The 14,572-nt window shown below is 42.5% G+C and overlaps 1 protein-coding gene across 1 annotated transcript in view; it reads left to right on the forward strand.

Moving 5' to 3' along the window:
* The first annotated feature begins 362 nt into the window (after window positions 1-362).
* Window positions 363-14,572, forward strand: part of LOC149446098 (guanylate cyclase 2G-like) — an 84,415-nt gene continuing 70,205 nt past the window's right edge. The window contains exons 1-3 of the mRNA XM_089653028.1: window positions 363-713; window positions 3,789-4,137; window positions 8,959-9,083. Coding sequence (XP_089509154.1) covers window positions 363-713; window positions 3,789-4,137; window positions 8,959-9,083 — 825 coding nt within the window. The remainder of the gene's footprint in view (window positions 714-3,788; window positions 4,138-8,958; window positions 9,084-14,572) is intronic.

The raw sequence follows: 14,572 nt of genomic DNA on the forward strand, positions 1-14,572 counted from the left end.
TAATAGAGAAATTGCTATTCATAAACACCAAACTAAAATAAATAGTTTGTTACATAAACACCAAAGTAAAATGAATACATTGTAACAATTCACCTTCACACAAACATTATCTCAGTGTTCCAGATGAGGAGAAAGGTTGATATAAAATTATTATTTGCAGAGGCGGCCCTCAAAGGGTTACAGAATTAAGGGCCGATGGGGACCTCAGCTGTCACTGGAGGCTGTGTGAATCTGCTAATGAGTTCTGTTTCATAAGAGACATGTAGAAGACACAGGAGAATTCGACAGATATCAGGTATAAGTAGCTCAGATCAAACGCCGCTGCGGTCTTTGCATCTTGACCCCATTGCTCTCCCTCCACAATGCTGTTCATCCTCTGTGCCCTTTGTATTTGTTTTCCCATTGCAGAACCTCAGGTGATCACCGGTGGCAATGACACCGAAGGACTGGGGTCAAAAATATTTTTGGGCTTCCAGGCCCCATGGAATTTCTCATACCCGTTCAGTGCCCAGCGACTGGGCTCTGCCATCCAACTGGCCATCGATAAGATTTACAAAGAGTGGAACATGGAGCTGTTGGGTAACAGGACCTGGGAGGTTGTGTATGCTGATTGCGGCTGCAGCGCCAAAATCTCCCTCCCCGCTTTCATCAGCCAGTTCGAGAAGCACCAAATTGCCGCACTTTTTGGTCCGGTTTGTCCAGAAGCAGCCGAGGTAGGTGTGACATTCCCTAAGGCAGGTAACATGGAGCTACTGACTTCTAGGTGGCTTAGGCTCGGTTCACACTGCTGCAACTTGAAGGTCATACATTGCAACTTGATGCAACTTTGATGTTATGCGACTTTGACTTTGGTTAAAATCTATCTGTTGTATCAAAATCACATAGATTAGGACAATCCGTGAAACTTGTGTGATTTTAACATTGCAGTCGCACCAAAGACTCAGAAACGTAATGCAGGAACTTATTTTTAAGTTGCTGTGATTTGAGTCGCACTGATTAAGGAGGCGCCCATTAAAATGAATATGTTTTGACTTTTCATGCTGCTTTATAGGGTTGATTTACTAAAGAAAAATAGACTGTGCACTTTGCAAGTGAAGTTGCACTCTGCAAGGGCGTTTGCTCCAGAGCTTAGTAAATGAGGTAACTACATTTTGCAAAGATTACCCAATCACATTTAGCCTGGGTTCACATAGATGCGGTGCGGTATATCGCATGTGATTCGCACCGCATTCCTGTGCAAACCACATGCGATTTGTGTGCGTTGCGATTGGAGCCATACATTTTTCATGGCTCTAATCACACCGCACCTGCACCAAAAAGGTGCAGGACCCTTTTTTTGGTCCACACTAGAATCCAATCGCATGAGTATTCACACTTATGCGATCCAATTCTGCACATCGCACCGTGTTTTGCGGACCGCTTTCGGGGTTTTAATTTAACATGCACACCTTTAGAGGTTCACATGAACGGGGAGCGATTCTGAATTCGCACAGAAAATGCTGTGACTTCCGCATCGCATCAGTGTGAACCAGGTCTCAAGGAAAATATATTTTTAAAAAAACCTGCATTTTGCTTGATTGGATGATGGAAGCCAGCAGAGCTTTTCCTCATTTACTAAGCTCTGGAGCGACGGCACCTTGGTTTTAGTAAATCAATCCCTATGTGCTGCAAGTTGCATCAAGTCACATAACAGGTATAGTATACTTAAAACAAAAATCTTTTTTCTTGTTGGATAGGGTGTTGAAGGGTTAAGTTGTCTTGTTGACACAACAGGAAGTGCGAGGAAATCCTCCAAAGTGGAAGAATTGACACTGCATTATTTTTCCTCATTGGAAGATTTTCCCCCTTATTCCTGTTATAGTGACAACAGTCACATTTTGGATTACCACTCTGCTTAAGCCCCCGTTCACATATATTCAGCTATGCAGACAGCAATTTGCATGGGCACGAGAACCCATTCATTTGAATGGACTCCCGTGCCCTGTGACACGCAGAGAAGAAGTCCCTGCACTTCTTCTGAAAATGCAGCCCGCACGGGAACCTCAGTTCCTAGTACAGTTGCGTTTTCTAGTACGGGCGGCGTGCCATTAGAACTAATGGCACCCGCTCTTGGGTCCGCATTTCTCTGTGTGGGTGGTGCGGCTGCACAGATTTTCATGCGGATCCACAGCGGCACCACCCACACATATGTGAACCTAGCCATAATGGCTTGTAGGACAAATAGAGAAGGTGAATCTTCCCAGGTTTTGGATGGAGATACAATTTAACCATTTAACCAAGCCTTACATCACCAAGTGCAATGCAAAGCGTCAGATGCAGTGGTGTAAAGCACGCCGCCACTGGACTCTAGAGCAGTGGAGACGTGTTCTCTGGAGTAACCAACCACACTTCGCTGTCTGGCAATCCGATGGACGTGTCTGGGTTTAGCGGTTGCCAGGAGATGGTATTTGCCTGACTGCATTGTGCCAAGTGAGGGGGGATTATGGTGTGGGGTTGTTTTTCAGGGGTTGGGCTTGGCCCCCTAGTTCCACTGAAGGGAACTCTTAAGGCGTCAGCATACCAAGACATTTTGGACAATTTCATGCTCCCAACTTTGTCGGAACAGTTTGGGGATGGCCCCTTCCTGTTCCAACATGACTGACACCAGTGCACAAAGCAACATGACTGACACCAGTGCACAAAGCAAGGTCCATAAAGACATGGATAAGTGAGTTTAGGGTGGAGGAACTTGACTGGCCTGCACAAAGTTGTCAGAAAGTTGTCATGTGCATGGTCAGCTTGGTCAGCTTAAATTAGAAATATGGCCTCCCATTACATATAAAAAAATGTACTGCAGCACTTAACCACTTCAAGTCCGGACACTTTCACCCCCTTCCTGCCCAGGCCAATTTTCAGCTTTCAGTGCTATCATACTTTGAATGACAATTGCGCGGTCATGCAACACCAGGGGCGGACTGACCATTTGGAAACTCGAGCACTGCCCGAGGGCCCGGGGTCAGTAGGGGGCCCCATGAGATGCCCCTGGTACCTTTTTCATAGGCTTTTTTGAGTTTGGGCAAGGACACAGGGGCCCCATGATCCCCTATTGCCCGGGGACCCCATGAGTTGTCAGTCCGCCCCTGCCCCATAGAGCACCTTTGGGATGAATTAGAGCGGAGACTGTGAGCCAGGCCTTCTCATCCGACATCAGTACCTGACCTCACAAATGCTCTTCTGGAAGAATGGTCCAACCTTCCCATAGACACCCTCCTAAACCTTGGGGCTTCCTTGGGTGCCATTAAAGTTCATGTGTGTGTAAAGGCAGGCGTCTCAATACTCTTGGCAATATAGTGTATAAATACATTGCTTTTTTGTTGAACAATCTAGGCTTTCCCTTTGCAATATCGTCTTATGAAAATATTTTATGTAAATATTACCACAAAATATTTTTTGCAACCAATAGACAAAAAATTAAAAGTTGTACAAATTGTTACTTTTCTTAAAAGTAACACTTTTTTTTTAATCCATCAGCAGAAAAATAATATGGGAGTAGTGGAAGAAGAAATTAATTATGGCTGGTTAGGTTTGTCTAAAAGTAAATAAAGAGTTAAATAGGAATAAATTTTATTAAAACCTATTTTTTTAAAGGCAAGATTTCTTTAAGTTATGTCATATGCAAACAAAAGTCACACCTTTTGATTTTCTAATGAATGAAATAGTAAATACAATAACACTACATTGGATACAATCTTGCCTACAGCAGTCAAAAGAATAGCTTTGTGACTTCAATCTGTCCCATCTCCATCCAGGTCACGGGCTTGCTGGCCTCCTCTTGGAATGTTCCCATGTTCGGGTTTGTAAGTCAGACAGCAAAAATGGATAACATTCGTGTTTACGACACCTACGTCAAAATGGTTTCACCCCTCCAGAGAATATCTGAAGCCTGTGAGAAAACCTTAAATTATTTTCAATGGAGGTATATCGCCCTGTTTGGAGGGGCTGCAGGGGGCTCAACCTGGGAGAAAATTGATGAACTCTGGACGTCCTTGGAGAGCCAACTGGTTGTTAACTTCACTATCACAGCCAAGGTCAAATATGACCCGGGAAATCTGGACAACCTTCGGGAAGGTCTTCTCTCAGTTGCTGCAGCTGCACGAGGTAAAAAAAAAATTCCTTGGGTGGATGAGGCTCCATGCACATGGGGCGTTGTGATAATGCTGAGAACATTAGCTGTGTAAAGTCACATTAAATAGTCACATAGAGTTTTTCAGCTTTTTAAAGCATTTTGGCATTAGTGTTTTGCCGCGTTTTTCAGCGTTAGAGCATTTTTAGTTAAAAAACTCCTCTAGAAACCCACTAGTCCTGGGTTTTTTTTCCAGCTGAAAAACATCCCAGCCAAAAAACGTTGATTCCAGTCTATGTACATGGACACATAGGATAACATGCTGGGGAGTTTACTGGCTGTAGAAAAAAACATCAAAAGCCAAAAACAGCCGCTGTAAAAACGTCCCATGTGCATGAGGATTAAAAATCAAACCTATGTGGCTTACAGCCAAAGTTTAAAAAGCTATAGCTAACAAGAAAAAAGCTTTTATTAAATATAAAAATTAAGGAATGCTATCATCGTTTAAATTAAATGTATCCTCTCTTGAGAAGAGGAGATTAAGGAGGGATATGATCTCCATGTATAATACATAAGGGGGGATATGATCTCCATGTATAATACATAAGGAGGGATATGATCTCCATGTATAATACATAAGGGGGGATATGATCACCATGTATAATACATAAGGGGGGATATGATCTCCATGTATAATACATAAGGAGGGATATGATCTCCATGTATAATACATAAGGAGGGATATGATCTCCATGTATAATACATAAGGGGGGATATGATCTCCATGTATAATACATAAGGAGGGATATGATCTCCATGTATAATACATAAGGAGGGATATGATCTCCATGTATAATACATAAGGGGGATATGATCTCCATGTATAATACATAAGGAGGGATATGATCTCCATGTATAATACATAAGGGGGGATATGATCTCCATGTATAATACATAAGGGGGGTATGATCTCCATGTATAATACATAAGGGGGGATATGATCTCCATGTATAATACATAAGGAGGGATATGATCTCCATGTATAATACATAAGGGGGGTATGATCTCCATGTATAATACATAAGGGGGGATATGATCTCCATGTATAATACATAAGGGGGGATATGATCTCCATGTATAATACATAAGAGGGGATATGATCTCCATGTATAATACATAAGGGGGGATATGATCTCCATGTATAATACATAAGGGGGGTATGATCTCCATGTATAATACATAAGGGGGGATATGATCTCCATGTATAATACATAAGGGGGGGTATGATCACCATGTATAATACATAAGGGGGATATGATCTCCATGTATAATACATAAGGGGGGATATGATCACCATGTATAATACATAAGGGGGATATGATCACCATGTATAATACATAAGGGGGATATGATCTCCATGTATAATACATAAGGGGGGATATGATCTCCATGTATAATACATAAGAGGGGATATGATCTCCATGTATAATACATAAGGGGGGATATGATCTCCATGTATAATACATAAGGGGGGTATGATCTCCATGTATAATACATAAGGGGGGATATTATCTCCATGTATAATACATAAGGGGGGATATGATCTCCATGTATAATACATAAGGGGGGATATGATCACCATGTATAATACATAAGGGGGGATATGATCACCATGTATAATACATAAGGGGGATATGATCACCATGTATAATACATAAGGGGGGATATGATCACCATGTATAATACATAAGGGGGGATATGATCTCCATGTATAATACATAAGGGGGGGTATGATCACCATGTATAATACATAAGGGGGGATATGATCTCCATGTATAATACATAAGGGGGGATATGATCACCATGTATAATACATAAGGGGGGATATGATCTCCATGTATAATACATAAGGGGGGATATGATCAAGATGCATAATACATAAGGGGGGGGATATGATCACCATGTATAGTACATAAGGGGGATATGATCACCATGTATAATACATAAGGGGGGATATGATCTCCATGTATAATACATAAGGGGGGATATGATCTCCATGTATAATACATAAGGGGGGATATGATCTCCATGTATAATACATAAGGGGGGATATGATCACCATGTATAATACATAAGGGGGGATATGATCACCATGTATAATACATAAGGGGGGATATGCTCTCCATGTATAATACATAAGGGGGGATATGATCACCATGTATAATACATAAGGGGGGATATGATCACCATGTATAATACATAAGGGGGGATATGATCACCATGTATAATACATAAGGGGGGATATGATCACCATGTATAATACATAAGGGGGGATATGATCTCCATGTATAATACATAAGGGGGGATATGATCACCATGTATAATACATAAGGGGGGATATGATCTCCATGTATAATACATAAGGGGGGATATGATCAAGATGCATAATACATAAGGGGGGGGATATGATCACCATGTATAGTACATAAGGGGGATATGATCACCATGTATAATACATAAGGGGGGATATGATCTCCATGTATAATACATAAGGGGGGATATGATCTCCATGTATAATACATAAGGGGGGATATGATCTCCATGTATAATACATAAGGGGGATATGATCTCCATGTATAATACATAAGAGGGGATATGATCACCATGTATAATACATAAGGGGGGGATATGATCTCCATGTATAATACATAAGGGGGGATATGATCTCCATGTATAATACATAAGGGGGGGATATGATCTCCATGTATAATACATAAGGGGGGATATGATCTCCATGTATAATACATAGGGGGGATATGATCTCCATGTATAATACATAAGGGGGATATGATCTCCATGTATAATACATAAGGGGGGATATGATCTCCATGTATAATACATAAGGGGGATACGATATCCATGTATAACACATAAGGGGGGATATGATCTCCATGTATAATACATAAGGGGGGATATGATCTCCATGTATAATACATAAGGGGGGATATGATCTCCATGTATAATACATAAGGGGGATATGATCTCCATGTATAATACATAAGGGGGGATATGATCTCCATGTATAATACATAAGGGGGATACGATATCCATGTATAACACATAAGGGGGGATATGATCTCCATGTATAATACATAAGGGGGGATATGATCTCCATGTATAATACATAAGGGGGGATATGATCTCCATGTATAATACATAAGGGGGATATGATCTCCATGTATAATACATAAGGGGGGATATGATCTCCATGTATAAATACATCAGTGGTTCATATAGTGAACTCGGTGTAGAGTTATTCACCCTGAGGTCATCACAAAGGACAAGGGGGCACTCTTTAAGCCTGGAGGAAAAGAGATTTAATCTCCAAACATGGAAAGGTTTCTTCACAGTGAGAGCTGTGAAAATGTGGAATAGACTCCCTCAAGAGTTGGCTCTGGCCAGCTCAGTGGATTGCTTTAAAAAACGTCTGGATTCTTTCTTGGATACACAGAATATAACTGGATACTAACATTTATAGGTGAAGTTGATCCAGGGAATATCCAATTGCCTCTCAGGGGATCAGAAAGGAATTTTTTCCCCTGCAGGCGCAAATTGGATCATGCTTTGCTGGGATTTTTGCCTTCCTCTGGATCAACTGTGGGTATAGGACTATAACTTTTTTTTTTTAATGGTTGAACTGGATGGACTTTTGTCTTTTTTCAGCCAGACTAACTATGTAACTATGTATAAACAACATCTATTAAGATGTGTGATTATCATTTTCATTTTTAAATGATTATTTTAAGATTTGTGACAATACAGAGCAAAGAATGCCAAGCATAGGAAGGAGTATTTAGAGATATGAAAGATAAGATAAGTAAGATATGATATTGAAGATTCAGTTGCCAGTCTTTAAAGTTTCAAATTAGTCTATAATATACTGTGGAATTTTGTGAGGGGCCTGTAGTTAAATATATTTAATATATGACCTGCTAGTGCAAAAGCTTGGCTGAGGCTCTCCTGAATAACTGGGAAGTCATAATTAGTATAATATGACACCTTTGGGGAGTTGGCCATATATAGGCTTGCAACCAACCACACATGTATCTATATATATAGGTTCACAACAGTGCAGTTGATTTTTCCTGTCCGGTAGACTTCTTTACCAAATCTCATTTAGGCAGAATGGAAAGTCAGGAGTAGAACGTAGGAAACTTGGAAAAGTAAGAACATGAGAGAAAAGACTACATGCAGGAGGGAAGGAGGGTAAGAGATGAAAACAGGATGGGGAAGGGGGTGTAATTAGAGTTGGATGATGGTCAAAAGTTTAGAATGAAAAAAAAGGTTGAGGGGTGGTGGGGACCAAAGGATAGTAGTGGGGGGTAGAGGATACGGTCTTGGTTGTTGATGTCATGGCATTATATCAGGACCAGGGGAGATTTTGAATCTGCCATAAGAGTATGGTATTCCGACGTGAAGGTGAAGCTCCAAGATTTCTTAGTTTTAAATAGAGTAATGAAGGGTCAAAAACACCAGCCCTATTTGTGCACTGGTCAATATTTTATTCTATAAATTGTGGACCAAGTAACTAAAGAATTAATAAAAAAATACCCGGCCTTTTTTTCCCCCATTTTGGAAATTTCCTTTCACTTCTTGTCCTAGAGACACAACAGGAAATCTCTCTGAAGTAAGGGAAATCTCTCTTAGACAGTTGTCATCCGGACAGGTGTCCCCATTAGAGTATTTCCCTTCTATTCCTGTTCTAGTGACAACTAAAAAAAAACAAAACAAAGTTGGGCTTTATATATATTTTGCAGTTGATTAGTTAAAAATCAGTTCTTTCTTTTTTCTTCCAGTGATCGTTTTAGTGACCAGCTCAGCTGATGCCAAAGTTATTTTACAGGAGGCTGAGAAACAAGGATTAACAGATGGACGCTACGTCTTTATTATGTTGCAGCAGTTTGAAGTCAGTGGATTCCTGGTGAGTGTGAAAGTGATAGAAGATAAAGAAACCGACAGAGTCCTGATACAGAACCTGTGGCCCCAGGGTCACATACAGCCCTTTGGCTGGTAATATACTGCCATCCAGGTCTCTGCAGACAGCAGCCTGGGCTTTCCTTGCCTAGGTGAGGGCGAACAAATCTTTAGATGGAATTCCAGTGTTTACTGTAAATTGGTTTATTTCTTTCACACTATCTAATCTTGTGCTGTCCCTTTTCTTTATTATATTTTTATAAATTATTTTTCTGAGAGAAATGTCAAATGTGGCACAAATAATTTCAAGGTTTTTTTGCTGGCTGGAAGATAAAAAGAATGGGAAATTTGAGTGGAGAGTGGTAAACAGTTTTGCTTTTGACTGCTGGTGATTGCTGGTTCTTGTAGTTGTTTTATTTTCTTCTTTGAGGTCTTACTAGCAGCTTTTACTTTTTTAAATCCCCTTTTCTGTCACATTTAAATATTTTTTTTCCTTTTCTTCCCTCAGTCTGTCAATTAAGGGGAGGGGTTAATTGGTCATAGGTGCTCCAGGTACTATATAACTTACTGTAGAGCTCACTCTGAGCATGCCTGTATTTTGCTTGCTGGACCTTTGGTCAAGTGGACATTTGATTAAGTGAAGTTAAAAAGCCGGATTTTGAAACAGGAGTCCTCTAACCTGTAAGCAGGGGCGGACTGACCATTTGGAAACTCGGGCACTGCCCAAGGGCCCGGGGTCAGTAGGGGGCCCATGAGATGCCCCTGGTACCTTTTTCATAGGCTTTTTTGAATTTGGGCAAGGACACAGGGGCCCCATGATCCCCTATTGCCCGGGGGCCCCATGAGTTGTCAGTCCGCCCCTGCCTGTAAGTGACAACTAATATTTCCTGTTAATATTGTAACTGGGATAATGTGAGCTAGCAGGGTTGAAGGTTTTGTGCAGTACACAGGGTTCTGCATGTATGCAGCAACGGAGCAACAGCTCCAGGATGGATAGCACTGCGACAGATGTGAGCGGGTTGCCCTTCTGGAAGCTCATGTTTGAGATGTGAAAGAGCAAGTTGCAACACTAGGCGAAACCGGCAACCTTGAAAGGGGTCTTCTGCTTTCTAAGCAGGTAGCTAATGGGATTGATGTGGAGGGTGGAGGGGCTAGTCAAGATTATCAGGTAGGAAGATGGGTTACTAAAGCGAGAAGGAGTGGTAGGGGCTCACAGAAAAGGAAGGCTGGCCCTGGGTTTGAGCACCCAAACGGATTTGCCAATTTGGGTGAAGATGTGGGGGTGACAAGCTCAAGGGTGGCAGCCCAAGGTGTCGCTGCTATCCCTAACAGCTGGTAGGGCAGACCATCTGGGAGGGGTGGTGAGGGTAGTGCAGGAATGCCTGGACACTCAATAGTAATAAGGCATTCTATATTCAGAAGGACTAATAGAATAATTTATTGTCAGGATCACCGCAACCAAATTGTTTGCTGTGTCCCTGGTGACAGGGTTCGGCATGTGGTGGAACGGGTTGATAAATTACTGGGAGGGGCTGGGCATGACCCAGCTGTCTTGGTCCATGTTGGAACAATGAAAGAATACATAGAAGGTGGAGGCTCCTTAAGAATCAATTTAAAGAACTAGGCTGCAAGTTGAAGGGAAGGACCTCCAAGATGATATTCTCTGAAATATTACCTGTGCCATGCACATCTCAGGAAAGACAGGGTGAGATTAGAGGACTCAATGCATGGCTAAAGACCTGATGTAAGAGAGAAAGACTTGGGTTTCTAGAGCACTGGGCTGACTTTTCATTGGGGGGGGGGGGGGCAACCTATATGCTAAAGATGGTTTGCACCTAAATGGAAGGGGGTTTGCTGTGCTGGGGGAGAGGTTTATGGGATGGCTGGAGGAGTATTTAAACTAAGATCGAGGGAGAATTAGATTGTAACGGGGTAGACAGATCAGACAGGGGTCAGTAGTTATTGGTGGGTGGAATGGGGAAAGATGGGGGGAGGGCTATGGCAGGTGATTAGAAGGTTCTCATGCTACAAACAACCATTGGACTTGGTAGCATTTGTACGAAAATGAAAAATATGCAAAATACAGGTGCAAAAGGTGTCAATGAATTAAATTGTTTGTTCATCAATGCCAGAAGTCTGCCAAGCAAAATAGGTGAGTTTGAAGCTTTGGTGCATGATGAGAACTATGATTTAATTGGAATTGCTGAATCTTGGCTTCATTCTTCACATGACTGGACCATTAATATTCCTGGCTATGTTCTTTTTTGGAGAGATAGGGTGAAAAGGAAAGGTGGTGGTGTCTGTCTCTATGTGAGACGTGATCTCAGAGCGAGTGTGAAAGAGGACTTAGTTGATGAAGAGCGTGATGAGGCTGAAGCATTATCGGTGGAACTGCACATGGGGGTGCGTTCTACAAAGGTAATCATTGGAGTTTGTTATAGGCCACCCAGTGTTAATGAGGAAGTGGAGACTCAGCTCTTTGCACAGATCTAAAGGGCTGCAAGGGATGGGACAGTGATAATAATGGGGAACATTAACTACCCAGAAATTGGACTGGAGTAATGGTACTCCAGGAACAGTTAAAGAGCAAAAATGTATAAAAAGACTACAGGACAGTTTTATGGTACAGTTAATAGAGGCCCCAACTAGGAATGATTCTCTGCTGGACCTGGTAATCTCAAACCATGCAGAGCTTATTACTAATGCCCATATAAAAGAACAACTGGGTAGAAGTGATCTTAAAATGATTTAATTTATTGTTAGCTGTAAACAACAAGTACATACGGGAAAAATAAAAACAGTCAACTTTAAGAGAGCTAATTTTCCAAGGCTGAGAGTTGCTCTCCAAGACTTCGACTGGGAGGGAATATTGGCATTGATGTACACAACACAGAAATGGGAGTTCTTCAAAAAGACACTGCAAAATACACTGCTCACAAAAAATTAAAGGAGTACTTTGAAAACACATCAGATGTCAAAAAAATCTCATTCTGGATATCTATACTGATATGGACAGGGTAATGTGTTAGGAACATAAGAATGCCCCATCGTTCGATGGAAATGAAAATTATCAACCTACAGAGGACTGAATTCAAAAACACCCCAAAAATCAAAGTGAAAAAATGATGCAGCAGGCTAGTCAATTTTGCTGAAATTTCATTACAGTAGCTCAGAATGGTCCTCAGTAGTTTGTATGGCCCCCAAGTTCTTGTATGCGTTCCTGACAACGTCGGGACATGCTCCTAATGAGACGATGGATGGTGTCCTGTGGTATTTCCTCCCAGATCTGGATCAGGAAATTACTGAGTTCGTGAACAGTCTGAGGTGCAACCTGGCGGCGTCGGATGGACCGAAACATGATATCCCAGAGGTGTTCTATTGGATTTAGGTCAGGTGAGCGTGGGGGCCATTCAATGGTATCAATTCCTTCTTCCATTGGTCAGAGACATTCACCCCAGTAGCCTACTGGAGGTCATTTTGTATGGCTCTGGCATTGCTCATCCTGTTCCTCAGTGCACAAAGAAGCAGATACCGGTCCTGCTGATGGGTTAAGGACCTTCTATGGCCCTATCCAGCTCTCCTAGAGTAAAGTCTGGAATTTCCTCCGTGCCCTTGAGACTGTGCTGGGAGACACAGCAAACATCCTGGCAGTGACACGTATTGATGTGCCGTCTTAGAGGAGTTGGACTGTCTGTGCAACCTCTGTAGGGTTCAGGTATGTGTTCATTCATAAAACAAGCATGGTGTGTAAAAACCTTCTCCAAAATGGCCACTCCCCAACTTCCAGTTTACATCCGTCGCAACGGTCTGACGCGTTTCGTCACATCCGACTTCAATGAATACAAGCTGAGACACAAGTATTTTGTTTGTATGCACAATTTTAGCTAAATAAATGGTTCAATTCCTACTACTGCCTACTGTACTATATTGATTTGTTCTGATATATGTTATGATGCCATCGGAGATCATATATACTCTGGAATGAGAGGAACCTATATCTATTCAGTGCTGGTTGATTGTTCTAGATTGGATGGGATGTTTTACAAGGTGAGGGTTTACATATATTTTAAATGTGTTCCTAAACCCACAACAGTAAAATCAGTCTGTATATGCAGTTGTTATCCTCACTGTGGAACCTAAGGGGTTAATTCTCTGCATTGTGTAAAAACCCTGTTTGATCCTGACTTCTCTGATCCTCCCCTTCTTCCAGTGGTCCCCTCTTATCTTCTGATAAGACATAACGTGTGAAGGCACTCTGCACATGCTCAGTTTGGTGTGTATTGCTAGAGAGTGGTTTTTTTTTTGGTTGGGAGAGTGCATGTGATCAGCACATGTCCAGTAAGCACTGTCCAGACAGATGTCAGGGGTTCTGCATCCTCCTAGAGCAGAAGAAAAACTTATCTCTCAAGCTTTAACCAGTGCTCTGCTGGACACTGATAGAAGCCACAAGACTGCTCTAACGTCTGATGAGAAAAGGTATTTAACAGTTTATAGTTACTAAAATAATTGCATTTCCATCTTCTGTGTACTGTGGGGGACCAGATATAGTGAATGCAGGGTCTGGGGAGAGCAGATATAATGAATGCAGGGTCCAGGGAGACCAGATATAGTGAATGCAGGGTCCGGGGAGACCAGATATAGTGAATGCAGGGTCTGGGGAGACCAGATATAGTGAATGCAGGGTCCTGGGGACTGCGGATATAGTGAATGTGGGGTCCGGGGAGACCAGATATAGTGAATGCAGGGTCTGGGGAGAGCGGATATAGTGAATGCAGGGTCCAGGGAGACCAGATATAGTGTATGCAGGGTTCCGGGGAGACCAGATATAGTGAATGCAGGGTCTAGGAGACCAGATATAGCGAATGCAGGGTCCGGGGAGACCAGATATAGTGTATGAAGGGTCCGGGGAGACCAGATATAGTGTATGCAGGGTTCCGGGGAGACCAGATATAGTGAATGCAGGGTCCGGGGAGACCGGATATAGTGAATGCAGGGTCCGGGGAGACCAGATATAGTGAATGCAGGGTCCGGGGAGACCGGATATAGTGAATGCAGGGTCCGGGGAGACCGGATATAGTGAATGCAAGTTCCAGGGAGATCAGATATAGTGAATGCAGGGTCCGGGGAGACCAGATATAGTGAATGCAGGGTCCTGGGGAGACCAGATATAGTGAGTGCAGGGTCTGGGGAGAGCGGATATAGTGAATGCAGGGTCCGGGGAGACCAGACATAGTGTATGCAGGGTTGCGGGGAGACCAGATATAGTGAATGCAGGGTCTAGAAGACCAGATATAGCGAATGCAGGGTCCGGGGAGACCAGATATAGTGTATGAAGGGTCCGGGGAGACCAGATATAGTGTATGCAGGGTCCGGGGAGACCGGATATAGTGAATGCATGTTCCAGGGAGATCAGATATAGTGAATGCAGGGTCCGGGGAGACCAGATATAGTGAATGCAGGGTCCTGGGGAGACCAGATATAGTGAATGCAGGGTCC

The sequence above is a fragment of the Staurois parvus genome, unplaced genomic scaffold, assembly GCF_062004578.1.
Source record: "Staurois parvus isolate SC_StPar_1 unplaced genomic scaffold, SC_StPar_1.0 ptg000697l, whole genome shotgun sequence".
Lineage (NCBI taxonomy): Eukaryota > Metazoa > Chordata > Amphibia > Anura > Ranidae > Staurois > Staurois parvus.